This window comes from Microcaecilia unicolor, chromosome 10 (genome assembly GCF_901765095.1).
Source record: "Microcaecilia unicolor chromosome 10, aMicUni1.1, whole genome shotgun sequence".
In the NCBI taxonomy this organism is placed as follows: Eukaryota; Metazoa; Chordata; class Amphibia; order Gymnophiona; family Siphonopidae; genus Microcaecilia; species Microcaecilia unicolor.
Genome location: NC_044040.1, coordinates 172,536,295 through 172,555,514, shown reverse-complemented (window position 1 = coordinate 172,555,514; position 19,220 = coordinate 172,536,295). Strand labels below are relative to the sequence as shown.

General features: G+C 44.9%; 1 protein-coding gene across 2 annotated transcripts in view; it reads right to left on the bottom strand.

The window, feature by feature from the left end:
- RASA2 (RAS p21 protein activator 2) overlaps window positions 1–19,220 on the bottom strand; it is a 216,491-nt gene that overhangs the window by 127,058 nt on the left and 70,213 nt on the right. For both annotated transcript variants that reach the window (XM_030216595.1, XM_030216596.1), the window contains exons 6-8: window positions 18,518–18,601; window positions 4,987–5,059; window positions 1,754–1,830 (exon numbers count right to left, since the gene is read on the bottom strand). In XM_030216595.1, coding sequence (XP_030072455.1) covers window positions 1,754–1,830; window positions 4,987–5,059; window positions 18,518–18,601 — 234 coding nt within the window. The remainder of the gene's footprint in view (window positions 1–1,753; window positions 1,831–4,986; window positions 5,060–18,517; window positions 18,602–19,220) is intronic.

The window sequence follows — 19,220 nt, the reverse complement described above, 5'->3', positions numbered from 1 at the left end:
TATATGAGACAGCCTGGTACATATAAAATTGCCCATATGCGATAGTTGTCAATTTGTTACCATGCCTGTCTTGGCTGTGATACCAGTGTTTAGTCATGAAGGAGTGTAACCTGCACAGAGTGAAGCTCTGACCACCTTGTTGGGCAGCCTGGATGAAATATGCAGGTCTTTATCTGCTGTTTTTTTTTCCCACTGTGCTACTAGAAACCTGCTATTCTTCTGATGCTAAAGGCAGCTTACACCAGTAGGTGCACCAATATCTGCATGCACATAGAACTTTAACTCAAGGTGCTATCTCCATGGCTCAGGCTGTAGCAATGTGTATTGTGGGGGTTCTGCATTTGATCCCCAGACTGCTGGGGTCAGCTAGATACAGGTATGGTGGACATGAAACAGAAGTATTATGCTCAGCCCTAAGGGTGGAGGAAAAAAAAGGCTGTTAATGTGCTCATCCAGCTCTTGGGCCTGGAAGGGTTCACCAAGTTTCCCAGGCATGCCATCTGAAGAGGGCAGAGTGAACAGAGAGTATTAAAACTGGGAAACAAAAAGTAACTCAAACTTACTGCAATCACACTCACACATGCATTTAAAGGCTAGTACTGATCAAGCAAAAAGCTTGAATGCTATGAATTCAGCCTCCAAAAACACATGCACCCTTTATCTTACCACTTATCTCACTGCCATTTCTGTCAAGACAGCAGATATGTTAAAAAGAACAAGAAAAATAAAACTATATTTGCATGATAATCTGACATAAATAACACCCTAGAAGCCATCTGGCACTGCATCTATGACATATTAAGAGATAACGTGCAACTTTCAGACAAATAACAGAAAAAAAAGTATTCAAATACTAGGTTATGCTCCTGCAATTATCAAAACTTTGACATTCTCTGAATTGGAAACACAGGACATTTTCTTTTACGTGGGCTGTAAATTTTAACAGTTTCAAGACATTCAGTTCAAGCCATAAAAATAAATAAATCTACATCTGTGGCTCCTGCCAGGAAACTCCAACTCAGAATAAAGTTATTTACTTATTAAAATTTATAAACTACTTCCTGACCTAAATTAGAATGCCCAAACGATGTATACAAAGGCAACAAGTAACACTGCAAACCATTTTAAATTGAATTTCAAATAAAATAGCCAAGCAAAAGATGAGTATGCTTCTTGTTCTGAACCTAGAGGCCCAGCAGATGATATGCTCATGCCATCTGGAGAAAGGTTATACAACAATGTGCATTTAGAAGCACTTCAGAATGACAGGATTTGACTAACACTCACTCCACCTACAGAGCATTCAGGTTCACAGCAAGCAACATGTCATACTCCTGCCTGGTGATCACAATTAAGCTGAACAAGGCGACGATGACGACTTCATCATTCCTTTATGGATATATTTTAAACATACTTCAATTTGCCTGCCATATATCAAGGCAGATTGATAAAACCAGAAAAGCAAAGAAACTGAAACTAACACTGTAGCATCTGCAAAGACATTTACAAACCTGAAAATGTATTTTAAATTTGTATTAAAATAAAGGGTGATCTAGTGTCTGATAAATTTCTTTCCTTCAATCAGTGAAGACACACTAGATGTGCTCTAAGAAGCATGTTTAAAAAAATGTTTGAAATTTCGTGTCATGTGATGGGATAATTAATCTGACATTTAAGTTTGGAATCACTGTCAGCTGTATAGGTATTAAGGTAGAAAAATTAAGGGGTGAACTAGATGTTAGCAAGCACAAACCTAATTTCAAGCTTTTCTATGTCCTCCTCTTCAACTTGAAACTGGGACTTCTTGGTATAACTGCTAGATCTTGTCACCTGCAATCAATATTTCTCAATTAAAATAATGCATGAGTCATCCAGAATGTGTCACTCAAATCTTTAAAATCCCTCAAGGGACTAAAGAACATCTACAAATTTACAAATGATTCAACTGTGGAGTCAAAATTTTCACAGAACACCGAAGTAGCTTAGATATTACATGTGCTTTCAGATCACAACAAGATTATGATCCACAAAAGTGGGTGATGCCAGCTGATGTCACTGATGGTATCACAAGAGTTCTAGAAAATCTCAGGTATGTAGAAGTCCTCGCATCTAGTTACTACCATGTGAACCCCTCCATCCACCCCATATCTTTCTGAATATGCTGCCAAAACCCTTGTCCACGCTCTTGTCACCTCTCGCTTGGATTATTGCAATTTACTTCTCACTGGTCTTCCGCTCAGTCATCTCTCCCCTCTCCAGTCTGTCCAAAATTCTGCAGCACGGCTTATTTTCCGCCAAAATCGTTATACCCACACTAGCCCACTCCTCAAGTCACTTCACTGGCTCCCTGTCCGCTTCCGTATACAGTTCAAACTTCTCTTACTGACCTTTAAATGCATCCATTATGCTAAAATGTTGGGCACTAAATAAAATGAATTTAAAGTGGACAGGTTTGTTTGTTTTTTTGTGGACCACTATTGTACCATATGATTTAATTGTCGTGTATATGTTTTTATGTAGACTTGTTTCTAAAATAAAAATGTTTTAATCATTTAACATGTTATATGTCCTCCTGATTGCTCCGTGTACTGTACATTTTTTTTATTTTTTTTTTGCAATTAGGTTCCCCTTTGTTACTACAGATACTTTAAGCAAATTGAATCCAAACCTGGCAAAGGCTGTACAGCAATGGGTTTCCTTCTAAATGATGGGAACATATCTTAACAGTACTAACATGATTTATCTTGGATTAGATTTTAGGAGATGCAGAAGGTATTCAAGCAGATTTTCAGCAAAGCAAGAGAAGAGATCTTGAGCCTTCCCTCACACTAGGGGCCCTATTTACTAAGCCATGCTTAGAGGCGCGTTAGTGCTTTTAGCGCATGCTAACCATTAGCACACGCTGTATAGGTGCCCACGATATTCCTATGGGCGCCTACACAGTTAGCATGCGCTAATTTTGTGCACGCAAAAAAACACACACTAGCGCACCTTAGTAAACAGAGCCCTAAATAGTGAAACCCTCCCATTTTAACACAAAATGTTCTGGCACATTCCCTTCTAGAAACCAGGACTTGAGGTACTATATCAGAAATTCCAAGTAATCTTATCAATTCTATTTCAATATCTATGCTGTGAGGACTGGAGTCTGAATGCCAAGATGAAGTATTTCTCAAGTCTGAATGACCAGATTTTGAACACAGTCCAACCTGATTTGTGGTCTGGTGGATAACTCCCAAAAGAATGAGAATCAAATCAGATTCTCATATTTCCTTTTAGGGTGAGGCAAAATTCCTTGATCCGAGTTTTATTAAGGTCCTTATGTGCATATGGAAGATATGCCCTCAAATGAAAAGGGAAGGATCCTGACTCTAGCTTGTCTCTGACCTTCTCTTGATAGTGAAATGTGAATCTCTATTTCTCCAGTGGAGAATTCCTATTGTACTCCATGCTGGTACCTGGACCTGCCCAAAGTGTAGGCCTTGGGAATTCTCTTGTCTAGCTTCCAATCAAGCACTAAGGCAAACAATGGGGTGGCATCTCCTTGGAGAAGTGTCAATAACCATCACCTCAAACTCTGGCCAGACTGGATGGGGTCTCAGTCTGGGAGGCCAACTAACTCCTAATGCAGTCATTTATGAGGAAGATAGCATTAGTTGCAAAATCCCTGCTTTTGGATTCTTACTCCAAAGAAGGATGGTAACAATGCTTGGATTGGACCCCAAATAAACTCTTTTCCAGTACCGAGAAGTAGAAATGGGAATGTTCTCTCCTCCTGGGTCTATGCTTTGATATAGTACTACTTACTGCCAGAACATTTTGTGCTAAAATGGGAGCATTTCACTATTTAGTGTGAGAGAAGGCTCAAGATCGCTTCTCTTGCTTTGCTGAAAATCTACTTGAATACCTTCTGCATCTTCTAAAATGCAATCCAAGATAAATCATGTTAGTGCAGTTAAGATGTATTGGGATCAAAGGTAGTTCTGTTGGTGCTACAGGGTGGTATGACAATGAGGCATATTTTCAAAGCACTTAGACTTACAAAGTTCCATTGTAACCTATGGAACTTTGAAAATGAGCCCCTTAGTGATTTTTCAATACATTTGGTGCCAGTGAAGTCAGACCAGAGCTTGAAGTTTCAGAATATTTACTTTGATGACTCTGGACGACATAAGTAGATGGCAAAACCAGGGACATCACACTCTAGCTCCAAGCACCACATGCAGACTTCATGATGGTAAACTTCTGGAAGTTACATCAAGTGCTGTGGTGGAAACACTGGCCTTTTCTGAACTTCAGGAAAGCCACCGACACAAAAAGATGAAATTCCAGAAGAAAGGGTGGAGCAGACTGAGAAGACCCAGGGCTAAGCAACTATGTCACAGAAAGAAAGGTAAAACAATTTACAAGATCTAGCAAAAGCTAATTAAAGATATTACTTTGCTCAGGCATGAATTTAGACATAGAAAACATTATTTTAGGGCCATGCACCTGCGCTGCTTCAAAGGAATACCACCTTATAAGTCTGCTCTCTCCATCCTCCCTTCTCCAATCCCATCTATGGGCACCAATAGGCCATAAATGGAATCCAAAAGGTAAAGAGATCAAACTGCAATGAAAATGTTTAAGAATCTCCACTTACTGCCATGGAGGAAAAAAAGAAGAATAAAGAACAGTGATGTGTAATGACTAATAGGTGGAAATTCCCAGACAAATCTAGATAAGCTTTTCCAGAATTCTCTGGAATATTGTCCATGTTGGCACCTTCGGATGTCATCACACATTTGTATGGATGTATTCTGCTTATCCTCAAAACTAAAATCCCTGAGCTCTTTTTTTCATCAGTTCTGTTTTTAAAAAAATATTAGACCAAGGAAAATATTAATTTAATTCCCTCTGTGGCTTCTACTTTAGAACAAATATAATTTTGGCGAGCTTTAGGAATGCATAATATTGATTTTCAACCAACATATAGAATTCTGTTACCTCAAAATAAAAGGTCTCATTAAACTGTGGATTGCTTGTTTTCTTCTTTACTTTTGTCTTCTTTTGATCATTCCTGTTTCAGTGTAGCAAGCAAACAATTTTACCTTGTAGAACTTGCAGAGAAAAATCTTTAATCAGCCTGTCAATACAAGTTCTTCCATTCGACAACTAAAATGCATGAACAAGTTAAACTTCGTACATTTTATATTTCAAGCCTTAAAATGTTTCTTACATTAATTAAAATCTGTAACCCATGACAAATTCTCATAAAAAATAGAGGCTCATTTCCAAAAGAAAAAAAAAATTGGATGAATTTTTTCTCAAATTATCCAAATCTGTATTTTCAAAGTGTATGTTGCAGACATTAATGCAAGTCATCTACAGTGTGTACAAATCACAAGGGGGCATGTTGGGGGCGTTTCAAAGGGGGAATTAGGGCATGCTTAACACTTGGACATTTTACAGTCATAACGTAACAAAACCAAAACATCTAGGGCGAAAACTTCAACGTTTTGGTTTAGTCATGTTTTTCAAACAAATAAGACACAAAAAAGGTAACTGACCAGATAACCACTGGAGGGATTCAGGGATGATCCCCTTACTTTCCCCCAGTGGTCACTGACCTCCTCCCCGCCCCCTCAAAAAATGTGAATAAAAATAGTGCCCACCAGACTGAGACAGCCTCAAATGTTATAGCCAGGTCCAATAAAGCAGTATGCAGGTCCCTGAAGTAGTCCAGTAGTGGGTGCAGTGCACTGTAGACAGGTGGAACCAGGCCCGTATCTCCTCCTACCTGTTACACTTGTGGTGGAAACTGTGAGCCCTCCAAAATTCACTAAAAACCCACTGTACCCACATTTAGATGCCCTCTTCACCTATAAGGGCTATTGCAGACTGTACAGTTGGGGGTAGTGGGTTTTGAAGAGCTCAGCAGACAAAATAAGGGAGCAATGGTGAGATGTGTACCTGGAAGCATTCATATGAAGTCTACAGCAGTGCCCCTTAGGGTGCTCCACTGCTCTCCTGGGATGTCTGGAGGACCAGTCTGCAAAACATCCTGGCCCCTCCTACATCCCAATGGCTTAATTTTATGAGTATTTTTTCCACCCCAAAACTGCACAAACCAAGAAAACCCACACAAAGTACAAAACTTTGCTGAAATAGTATTTTGGGGGGAAAATAGATGTTTATTTTTTTTTTAAATGGTTACATTTGCTATTCGGATTTGGGACGTTTAGCTCAAAACGTCCAAAGTCCGACAGACGTCATATCGAAAATGCTCCTCTTAGTAATTCAGCATGCTTCATAATACATCACTGAAACAAGATTCTTGGTAAGCCAAGACTTGTGTGTACTGATTTTAGCTTACTGGATTTCTTTTAAACCAAAGTTACTGACCTGTAGCAGTTATCCTCCATGGACAATAGGATTCAAGTCCTTACAACATGCATGACCTAACCAGAACCCAGTGCAGAAACACTACTCCATCCTAGCTTTCTAGAACTTTTCAGCAGGCTCACTGCACACATGTACCTCTTCCCAACTGCTACTCATGCACGAGACTGCTTCAATATATTTCATAGCTTACAACTATGTGGGAAGGTTGGAAAAGTATTAAGGATCTGAATCATGCTATCCACAGAGAACACCAAAGTAAGTTTTCTCCTAGGACAAGCAGGATTCCAAATCCTCATAACAGAGAACACCAAAGAAAGTTTTCTCCTAGGACAAGCAGGATTCCAAATCCTCATAACATGGGACTCCCTGAAAAAGGGTGGGGGAGGGGATGTGTGTTACAACACAAATAGTTTTTTTGTTTGTTTTTTTTAGGAAGCAAGCCTAGAGCTGGAAAAAAAGGCCTGGGTCATCAGGAATCCTACTCCAAGCAATATTGAGCTGTGAACGTATGGATCATTTCACACCCCCCCCCCCCCCCCCCCCCCGAAACAAGAACATGGTAAAATTATGTATCATACCTGATAATTTTCTTTCCATTAATCATAGCTGATCAATCCATAGACTGGTGGGTTGTGTCCATCTACCAGCAGGTGGAGATAGAGAGCAAACTTTTGCCTCCCTATATGTGGTCATGTGCTGCCGGAAACTCCTCAGTATGTCGATATCAAAGCTCCATCCGCAGGACTCAGCACTTAGAGAATTACACCCACGAAGGGACACTCTGCCCAGCTCACCACCGCCGAAACGGGGGAGGGGAATTAACCCAGCTCATCCCCACACAAGTGGGGGAGGGGAATCCGTCCAGCTCATCCCCGCCGAGCGGGGGAGGGACACCACACCCGCCGATGCGGGGGGATCTGGCTTATCCTGCAACCGCAACCGCGGGAGGAGCTGACTGACCCTAACACCGCCGAAGCGGGAGGGGTACAAAGCTGCCCTACAGCCGCACGAAGCGGGAGGGAGTGCCGGCAAAATTTAAATCTCAATCCAGCCCCGTAAAACGGAGGGGAGAGGAATGCAGCAGCTCACTGTAACACAAACTCGTCTCAACTCTTGAAGAATCCAAGTGAAAAAACTTGAACACGAAGTCTTTCTGAAGTAACTGAAGACTAAACTTGAACCTGAAATGCAACCAGAATAAAAACAGTACAGATATCTGGGAGGGGCTATGGATTGATCAGCTATGATTAATGGAAAGAAAATTATCAGGTATGATACATAATTTTACCTTCCATATCATCAAGCTGATCAATCCATAGACTGGTGGGATGTACCGAAGCAGTACTCACCCAGGGCGGGACATTGAAATCCCTGACCTCAACACTGAAGCTCCAAACCGGGCCTCCGCCCGTGCAGCCACAGTCAAGCGGTAATGCTTGGAGAATGTATGAGCCGAAGCCCAAGTTGCTGCCTTGCATATCTCTTCCAAGGAGACGGACCCGGCCTCTGCCATCGAGGCCGCCTGAGCTCTAGTGGAGTGAGCCTTCAGCTGGATAGGCGGCACCTTCCCCGCGGCCACATAAGCCGCTGCAATGGCTTCCTTGACCCATCTTGCCACTGTAGGCTTAGCAGCCTGCAGACCCTTACGAGGACCTGCAAACAGGACAAACAGATGATCCGATTTCCGGAACTCATTGGTCACTTCCAAGTATCTGATGATGACTCGTCTCGCATCCAGATATTTAAGAGCAGAGTACTCCTCTGGGTAGTCCTCCCTACGAAAGGAAGGGAGACAGAGCTGCTGATTCACATGGAAGCGAGAAACAATCTTGGGCAGGAAGGAAGGCACTGTGCGAATAGTCACTCCTGCCTCAGTGAACTGCAGAAAGGGCTCTCGACATGAGAGCGCCTGGAGCTCGGAAACTCTTCTGGCTGAAGTGATAGCCACCAAAAAGACTGCTTTCAACGTCAGGTCTTTCAGAGATGCCCTCGACAAGGGTTCAAAAGGCGGCTTCTGCAATGCTCTTAGCATCAGGTTGAGATTCCACGCAGGCACCACTGAGTGCAGAGGAGGGCGCAGGTGATTAACTCCCTTGAGAAAGCGCACCACATCTGGCTGCGAAGCCAGGGAAGCACCCTTCAGGCGGCCCCTGAAGCAAGCCAGAGCCGCTACCTGGACTTTAAGGGAACTGAGCGACAGGCCTTTCTCCAGACCTTCTTGCAGGAACGCCAACACTGAAGAAATTGGAGCAGTGAAGGGAGAAAGTGAGCCTGCTTCACACCACGCTGCAAATATACGCCAAACCCTGGCGTAAGCAGTAGAAGTAGAGCGCTTCCTCGCTCTCAGCATAGTGGCGATGACCTTGTCTGAGAAGCCCTTCTTTCTCAGACGCTGCCGCTCAATAGCCAGGCCGTAAGACCAAAGGGGGAGGGATCCTCCATCACCACGGGACCCTGATGTAACAGGCCCTGCTCCACTGGCAGCCGCAGAGGATCGTCGACTGAGAGCCTGATCAAGTCCGCATACCAGGGACGTCTGGGCCAATCCGGACCCACCAGGATTACCCTGCCGGGATGCTTTGCCACCCGGTCTAGCACCCTGCCCAACATGGGCCAGGGCGGGAACACATAGAGAAGCTCTTGAGTCGGCCACTGTTGGAGAAGAGCATCTACTCCCAGGGATCGAGGGTCCCGTCCTCTGCTGAAAAAGCGCGGCACTTGGCAACTGGCCGATGACGCCATCAGATCTAGGCTCGGCTGGCCCCAGCGCTTCGTGATGTCCAAGAACGCCTGAGCAGATAGCTGCCACTCTCCGGGCTCCAAGGTATGGCGACTGAGAAAGTCCGCCTTGACATTCATGACTCCGGCAATGTGGGCCGCTGACAGCTGCTCCAGGTTCACTTCTGCCCAATGGCATAGATTCATAGCCTCCTTGGCTAGAGGGGCGCTCTTGGTACCTCCCTGGCGGTTGACATAGGCCACAGCCATGGCATTGTCCGACAGGACCCGTACCGGCTTCAACACCAGTACCGGGATGAACTCCAAAAGCGCCAACCGAATGGCTCTGAGTTCCAGGAGGTTGATAGACCACTTTGCCTCTGCAGGAGACCAGAGCCCCTGCGCTGTCCTTCCCAAGCAGTGGGCTCCCCAGCCCGACAAAGAGGCGTCCGTCGTGACGACAATCCACTCCGGGGTCACCAGAGGCATTCCCGCAGACAACTTGTCTGTCTGCATCCACCAGCTCAGCGCCTTGCGCACTGCTGGGTCCAAGGGAAGGCGCACAGCATGATCCTCCGACATCGGAGTCCAGCGCTGCAGCAGAGATTGTTGTAGTGGTCTCATATGAGCCCTGGCCCAGGGCACTACTTCCATCGTGGCCGTCATAGAGCCCAACAGCTGCACATAGTCCCAAGCCCGAAGAGGAGAGGCTACTAGGAACTGGTCCACCTGAGCCTGAAGCTTGACAATCCGATTGTCTGGCAGAAACACTCTGCCCACTTGGGTGTCGAATCGAACTCCCAGATACTCCAGGGACTGAGTCAGGCGCAGCTGGCTTTTCTCCCAGTTGATGATCCATCCCAGGGAGCTCAAAAGAGCAACTACCCGGTCCACAGCTTTGCCGCACTCTGCATAAGAGGGGGCTCGGATCAACCAGTCGTCCAGATAAGGATGGACTTGTACTCCTTCCTTTCGCAGGAAGGCCACGATGACCACCATTACTTTGGAAAAGGTCCGCGGAGCAGTAGCCAACCCGAACGGGAGGGCTCTGAACTGGAAGTGTCGGCCCAGGACTGCAAAACGCAGAAAGCGTTGATGAGGAGGCCAGATGGGAATATGCAAGTACGCTTCCTTGATGTCCAAGGATGCCAGGTACTCCCCTGCCTTCACTGCCGCTATAACAGAGCGGAGAGTCTCCATGCGAAAGTGCCACACTTTCAAGGCCCGATTGACCCCTTTGAGGTCGAGGATAGGCCGGACAGAACCTCCTTTCTTTGGTACCACAAAGTAAATGGAGTAACGCCCCTTGCCAAGCTGACTTTCTGGCACCGGAACGACCGCACCCAGGCGGATCAGATTGTCCAAAGTCTGCTGCACTGCCACAGCTTTGACCGGAGACTTGCAGGGAGAGAGTACAAACCCGTCTCTTAAGGGTCGGCAGAACTCTAGCTTGTAGCCGTCTCTGATGACTTCCAGCACCCAAGCGTCTGAAGTTATTGTGGTCCACTCGCCCAGAAACGAGGACAGCCGTCCTCCAATCTGCACTGGGGCGTGGACCAAGGCCCCGTCATTGGGTACGAGACCCTGGGGGAGGACCGGAGGGAGCACCTCCGGGACGGCGGTCTCTGCGAAAGGAATGCTGCTTGGGGGAGAAATTCCTCTTAAAGGAAGAGGGGGCAGAGGAACCCGACCTGCCCGGGCGGTACCGACGGGCTTCCTGAAACCGTCCTCTGGAGGTACCGGGACGAGTACTAGCCCGAGCCCTGACCTCTGGTAACTTCTTGCCCTTAGACGTGCCGAGATCGGTCACGATTTTGTCCAGCTCGACCCCAAAGAGCAGCTTGCCTTTAAAAGGCAATCTAGCCAGGCGGGATTTAGAGGCGTGGTCAGCAGACCAATGTTTCAGCCAAAGCCACCGCCGCGCAGAGATTGTCTGAGCCATGCCTTTAGCTGAGGCCCTCAGGACATCATACAGCAAGTCTGCCAAATAGGCTAAGCCCGATTCCAGGGCCGGCCAATCAGCCCTCAAGGAATGATCCGAGGGGGAAGCCCGCTGCACCATAGTCAGGCACGCCCTGGCCACATAGGAGCCGCAAACTGAGGCCTGCAAACTTAAAGCAGCCGCCTCAAAGGACGACCTTAAGGCCGCCTCCAATCTTCTGTCTTGGGTGTCCTTTAGGGTCGTGCCACCTTCCACCGGCAACGCCGTTTTCTTAGTCACCGCAGTGATTAAAGAATCCACGGTAGGCCACAGATAGGCCTCACGTTCACTTTCAGTCAAAGGATAGAGGCGGGACATAGCCCTAGCCACTTTAAGGCTCGCTTCAGGGACAGCCCATTGAGCCGAAATTAAGGTGTGCATGGCATCATGCACGTAGAAGTTTCTAGGCGGGCGCTTCGTCCCCAGCATAATGGCAGAGCCAACAGGGGCTGAGGGAGAGACGTCCTCCGGAGAGGAAATCTTCAAAGTGTCCATGGCCTGTATCAACAGGTTGGGCAAATCCTCTGAGCTAAAAAGCCGCGCTGCAGAGGGGTCATCCGCTCCATCCGAGCGGGGATCCGTCTCCTCCAAGGAATCCGCAAAGGACCGTTGGGAGAACTCAGATACGCTGCCCTCATCTACATCGGAGGAGACAAAGTCCTCCAAGGCCTGGGAATCAACCCGAGGGCGTTTACCTCTGGGAACCTCAACCTCTTTACCAGACGAGGGAGCAGGGGCAGCGTTTTGCATAAGGAAGGCCTGATGCAGCAGCAAAACAAACTCGGGGGAGAAACCCCCCAGACTGTGCACTTCCGCAGCCTGGGCTACAGCCCTAGACGCACCCTCAACCGGCGCTCGCAAGAGCGGGGGAGAGACATGCTGCGCATCCAAAATGGCGTCCGGCGCGACACTCCGCGAAGGAGCCGCGCAGGAAGAACGGCGCTTAACTTTAGCCGCTTTTGTGCCGTCGCCCAAATTAAGGGCGTTCATGGCATTAATGTCTCCAACCTCAAGGGCGGCCCAAGAAGAAGCCGTCCGAGCCGCGTGGCCGGCCAAGATGGCGGAGGCGAGGAGCGGGGGATGGGCGTTTATGGCGGGAAAAACCGCCACGCCGGAGGAAGGACCGGGACATTCATCGGTCACGAAACTGTCACCCAACAAGGGCGAATCAGGCTTTAAGACCCCCGCATCCCCTCTAGAAGCGCTCAAGCGATCCGGGGAGCGACTCTTTGCGCCCTCGCCCTCCGACGCCATATGCCACGTGGAGATCAATCGGGGAACCCCCTGCCCGCTATAAAAAGGTAAAAATTACCTGCTTTCCGCTCCGAGCTGTAACGACCTGGTGTCCCAGTGAGTAGCTGCAATAAACGTTTAAATAAACGTCGAAATAAACGCCTTTAAGGACGTTCAAAATTTTTTTATTTTTTTTTTTTAACGGAGCCAGCGGGAGGGGGGAGAAAAGGAGGGACCTGGCACCACCAGGTTTGCACTTGCTCAAAAGAGCCCTCAACCCCAGGCACTCAACAAAACCTAAAAATTAGGCTTGGAGGCCTAGCCAGAGCTGCTGCTGTGTGTGACCACCACCTGCTGAGATAGAGAACATACTGGGGAGTTTCCGGCAGCACATGACCACATATAGGGAGGCAAAAGTTTGCTCTCTATCTCCACCTGCTGGTAGATGGACACAACCCACCAGTCTATGGATTGATCAGCTTGATGATATGGAATGGATACTGGTATCATCTAGGATTTCGTATAAGATACTGCTGCTCGTCTACAAAATTCATTCATCTGTAACACCATCTTTTCTGTATAATTTACTTTCTTCATATGATCCCCCTCATATACTTCGTTCTTCCCAACAGATGTTTCTTGTCATTCCCTCTTGTCGTCTTTTCCGTTTAGCATCCACTCATCGTTCTATTTTTTTCCAGTGGTTGCCCCATCATTGTGGAATGCCTTGCCATTGAATCTCCGTAAGGAACAATCTCTGGCTCAATTTAAGATAGCTCAGAAAACGTACATTTTTTTCTTAAAATGTCATCCTGTGACTTGCCTACGTTCTGCTTGGCTGATTGGGGGGGGGGGGGGGGGAGGGAAGACCTGCTGGCACACAGACATTGTACTTTCCTGTATTTTAGTTGTAGTTCCTTTTCTGGCTTTTATATTTGTGATGTAAACCGCTTAGATGGCTTGGCTTTTTTTTCCTGATAGGTGGTATATCAAATAGAAAAAAAAAACCCGATGGAACTCCATTTTGCAGCCCTGCAAATCTCTATGGAGGTTGACCATCCCTAGTTTTGGACAAACAGCTGACTAGGATTTTGGTCTCTCTGCTATTCTGTTCTAGATATTTATATTCCACCTAATTTTGCAAGAATTTGAGGCAGATTACAAAATAAGAAGTAAATTTAATCTGTTAAAGGAATATTATTCTATACTTGTGCACCTTGATAAGAGAAATGTGTACTAAAATTCATAACAAATATTCTTCATAGCTGGATAATCCAATTTTAATATTGTGGTTGGCCGAAAATTAAGACTTATGTTTCTTTTAAACAGTAACTGGGAAAGTGAAGTAAGAACCCAATCCATGTAAAGTCTTAAGGCATTAATTCAGTTTTAAATAGTTTTTTTTTTTTTTTTTAACAGGCATCCAGTACAGATCTCTTACAAAAGGACAGAATCTCTCAAATTTACCTAAACCAAAAATTCATCTGACTGCTGTATTCTGCAATAATTACAGTATATGCTGCAATTTAATCGCAATTCCATTGTAAAGTGAATTACAATAATCAAATTAGGGAATAAGAATAGCCTGTGCAATAGTTCTAAATTTTTTAGGGCTAAAAGATCTAATTGTATGTAGCTGTGCAATTTACAGAATATCTTCTCAATAAGACCATTCACTTGAGCCTCAAAAGTAAGTTTAGAATCGAAAATTATACCCAGAATTCTAGATTGACTAACTGGCAAAGTTTCCCCAATAGATAAAGTGATATTTGTAATATTTAACAACTTATCACCAAACCAATTTAGTCTTGTTGTTTGTCAAGTTTTATAACAGAAAAAAAAATTATGGATCCACCAGTTTAAAAAAAAAAAAAAAAAAAAAGGTTTCAGTCAGACCTTCAAATACTGGAACCAAAGCAAAAATGTCATTTATATAAGAACATACATAAGTTCCCAGGTTTGACAACAATCACCTAGTAGATTTAGATAAACAGAACAAAGATGCAAGTAGAGAACCCCGAGGAACTCCACATAATGTATGTCATTTGGCGTTAACTCCCCACCTATAACCACAATAGGTCTAGTTTTCTCAGAGATTTGGCAAACCAGTTCAGCACACTGTCAGTAATACCAAGTTTACTCAGTATTTCTGATAAATGATGGTCTACTGTATAAAAAGCTGTAGTCTCAGTAAAGAGCAAGAACCGTGTCTAGGATGAGTAGAGAGGAGGATACCCGTAATAAACCTCTCCCCACAGGAGAGGTTTATTATAACAGCAAAAAACTAATACAATAGTAGTACATACAGAAATACAACACAGCAAGGCAAGAACCTACAACAAGGTTCAGGAAAGCTCAAGTCTTATAAAACCTCAATTTTTATAATTTTCTCCCCCCTCCACCCCCACCTAACACAACCCAAAACAGGGTAGCAAGGATGTATCCAAACAAAATAAAATTACCCAGAATATCTACCTACGTTATCTTAAAGGTAGGCCTAACTCACCCTGAAAAAAAGTTCAAATTATGGGCAGATCCCCAAATCCTCCTCCAACCCTCTACATTACACCGAATAGCCTCAGCTTCTCCATTTTATATACATGATACAATTTCACACGCCACTTAAGCAAGGAGGTTACTCCAGGATCTTTCCAGGCCATCATCAACGTCAACTTAGCAGCATGCAACAAATGTTTAATTAGAAGGACCTGATTCTTATGATAACCAGGAATGACCCTATTAAACAAACATCAAGGATCCCAGGGCATTTTTATTCCAGTAATCCAATTAATTTGGAATTGATAACTCTTCCAATAGGTCCTATCCTTTGGACAAGTCCGCCACACATGTCCCGTAGCCCCAGGTCTGCTGGCACATAGACGATAGCTGTGGGTACCAACGGCTGAGACAATCTGAAGTTAAGTACTAGCGACAGAGAATTCTAAAGTTATTTTCCTGTACGAAGTGATAAGTAGTAGTACGTTGGAAGTATTGATATGGCAGCCAAAAAGACTTCTCCATAGAGTCCCAAACTCTATGGAGAAATACAAATCCTTCCTCTGCTCCTGATGGGACTCTGATAATGGTCAGTCCTGATGGCCTCTGCCGATTATCCATGTCAAGGGTGATCGAAACACACTGTCAATGTATCCCCAGCATCCAGTGCCGTGATGGCTAATGTTTCCAATCCCAAAGTCAATGGATCAGACCTTTCTGTGCAAATAAACTTCAAGGTCCACACACTGATTCATAAAATCATCCATGGAGAATCTCCGAACTACATGACTGACTTGATTGACCTACCCACCAGAAACACGTCGGAATCCTCTCGAAATTACCTCAACCTGCACTACCCTAATTGCAAAGGACTCAAGTATAAAGCCTCGTATGATTCCAACTTCTCATTCAAAGGCAGTCAACTCTGCAACGCCCTTCCCATATCCATTCATTCTGTTAAAGACTACCAAGACTACCTACCCTTCAGAAAATCGCTGAAAACCCATTTATTCAAGGAAGCTTATCCAAACGCCATGACCTAACCCTATGAACCCACCTATTCATCACCAGTCCCTGTGACAACGGCAATGACTCAGACCACGCCTCCTCCAATTTTCCCTATGCTTATCCTGACCCTATCCCTGATTATATCAATCTAACCTAATACTAACACCTCCTCCTACCTCCTCTACCCCCTCTCCCTTATAATATTACCTATTCACACATCCGCCATTACTCCGCTAAGCTTAGCCTGTTTTTCTCTGCATTATACTTTGTAATTCTACTACTGCATTATACTTTGTAATTCTACTACTACGTAAGCCGCATTGAACCTGTTATGAGTGGGAAAGTGTGGGGTACAAATGTAACAAATAAATATTCATTTTTGCTGTTTTTGATAACAAAGAATTCCTTTCTTGGACATCTGTGAACATAATTTACTAGAGGGATCATGGTCAGGCCCCAGGCATTGCAAGTACCCATTATCAGGCTCCTTTTCGAAAGAGGAGGATGCCCATCTTTTGACATAAATCAGAAGACTGGCATCCTTCTCCCAGGGTCGTCCAAATCAGTATAATCGAAAGCTGATTTTGGACGTCCCCAACTGCTTTCCGTCGCAGGGACGGCCAAAATTCAAGGGGGCGTATCGGAGGCGTAGCGAAGGCGGGACTTGGGCGTGCCTAACACATGGACGTCCTCGACCCATAATGGCAAAACAAGGGCATCCCTGACGAGCACTTGGACGACTTTACCTGGTCCTGTTTTTCTTACGACCAAGGAACAAAAAGGTAGCCGAAATGACCAGATGACCACTGGAGAGAATCAGGGATGACCTCCCCTTACTCCCCCAGTGGTCACTAACCCCCTCCCACCCTCAAAAAATATCTTTAAAAATATTTTTTGCCAGCCTCAGATGTCATACTCAGCTCCATCACAACAGTATGCAGGTAACAGGAGCAGTTTTAGTGGGTGCAGTGCACTTCAGGCAGGCGGAGCAGCCCCATCCCCCTCCCTACCTGTTACGTTTGTGGAGGAAACAGCGAGCCCTCCAAAGCCCACCACAAACCCACTGTACCCACATCTAGGTGCTCCCCTTCACCCATAAGGGCTATGGTAGTTGTGTACAGTTAGGGGTGGTGGGTTTTAGGGGGGTTTTGGGGGGCTCAGCACACAAGGTAAGGGAGCTATGTACCTGGGAGCAATTTATGAAGTCCACTGCAGTGCCCCCTAGGGTGCCCGGTTGGTGTCCTGGCCATGTCAGGGGGACCAGTGCACTAGAAATGCTGGCTCCTCCCACGACCAAAGGGCTTGCATTTGGTCGTTTCTGAGATGGGCGTCCTTGGTTTCCATTATCGCCAAAAATCAGAAACGACCAAGTCTAGGGACAACCATCTCTAAGAACAACCTAAATTTCAAGATTTGGCTGTCCCCAACCATATTATCAAAACGAAAGATGGACGTCCATCTTGTTTCGATAATACGGGTTTCCCCGCCCCTCCATCGGGACGTTTTGCGAGGATGTCCTCAACAAAACTTGGGCATCCCTTTCGATTATGCCCTTCCACGAGTATCTGTTACAGATAGCATCCTGTTGCACAGGGTACACATTTAGAAGCCGTTAAGGGGCCTTCTTTTGGGACATGCTGTCCTGGTCAAGTAACTTTTTTTCATCAAATCATTTGATTTCACTATGGATATTTTCCTGAAGCTCAAGGCCTTGATGAGGACTGCATAAAATAGAATACAGAACAATAAAATAAATTTGAAACATCAAAAACGTATGGCTCTGTTGTGAAAAAGCACTGCATGACAATGACAGGATCAAAACCCACAAAGTAAAAACATGGAAGACATGTGAAGTCTGGCACAATGTGTCAAAAATACATCTGACTGGCTCTGCAATAAATGAAAGACTGAAGTGGTCCTGTACAACAGTGGAAGGTGGGAAATGACAATACACATGCAGTGAGCCTACTCAAGTTCTAAAACAAACTTGAGTAGTGTTTCCATACCATGTTTCACTGGTGATATTAGCATGTTGTAAGGGCTTGGTATCCTCCTCATCTCCTTGGAGAAAAATGTTAATTTCTAGCTAGGTTAAGGAGGACCTCCCCCCACCCCCCCCCCCAGACACAGTGAAAATAGCAGCACTATGTAACGAGCCCAATGTAATAAACTAAGGGAAGGTTACCGCTTATCTTGTACTCTTCCTAGGAGATAAGACACCTCCAAAGTGAATCATGTTTTTGTACGCTGCATCAGGGAGGTCTCCAAAGGCAGGGTTCTGGCTACTTTCACATTGCTTCCCTAATGCACTTGAAACATGATTCATGTCAGAGATGACCGTCTGCTATGAAGAATAGAAGATACCAACGCAGTGAACAAAATTTAAATTTCTTAAATTAAGCTGAAATTTCAATTTGTATGAATCAGGAATTAAAAATTGAATACTGAAAAAAGAATTCCAAAAGAAATTGGGACCTATGACGAGGTACATATATACCACCTTATCACCTAAACTGATTCGGTGGTGATAACTCAAATGGTCCATACACATTAAAAAAAATTATATATATATGATTTTCTAGAAACATTTTCTTTTATAAACAAGGTGAAGTATATTGAATTTTACAGCCAGTGTTACACTTTGTAGACAACATATAGAGATTTTGAAACTTAAGCAAAATTCAGATGAAATATCACCTGGAAGGACCCACAAGAGAGACTGCTGCATAGGGATCACAACTTTGTCCATTGACCAGAGGCAATCCTTGACATTCCTTTATGCTACAATGGGGGGGGGGGAGGAGGGGGAAAGACACAGAAACAGTTAGGAAGGCAATACAATCATTGCTTTTATTCACATTTACATACACAATTTCCCAATGCAGCCCAGAACAGCTCCGACTGGCAAGACTGCTACCTTCTGAATCTGAGGGTCACAGTTTCAATGGGAAAAACTATTAAAGCTGAGGGATTTTGAGTGAGAAATGTTAGGGGGTGGAAAGGACATTTTTGATGAACACTATATAGAAAGATGATGGAATACAATTATAGCAAAACTTAAATGACATCATAACTGAGCAAGCTTTAATGGCAGCTTCAGAGGTTGGGAAGTAAGACCAAGGCTGGGCAGACTTCTAAGGTGTGGGTCCTGTAAATGGGAAAAAAACAGGCATTATCAAGGCTGGAGTGGGCTTCAATGGCAACTCCAAGTAATTGGGAAGTAGGACCACTGCTGGGCAGATTTATGGTCTGTGCCCTGAAATTGGCAGGGAGAGACTGAGATTAAGTATTTACTCAAGGCCACCTTGATGGACAGACTGGATGGACAGTGCAGGTCTTTATCTGCTGACACTTTTTATGTTACAAAAACAAACTAAGCCAAACAAACACAGCACAAGCC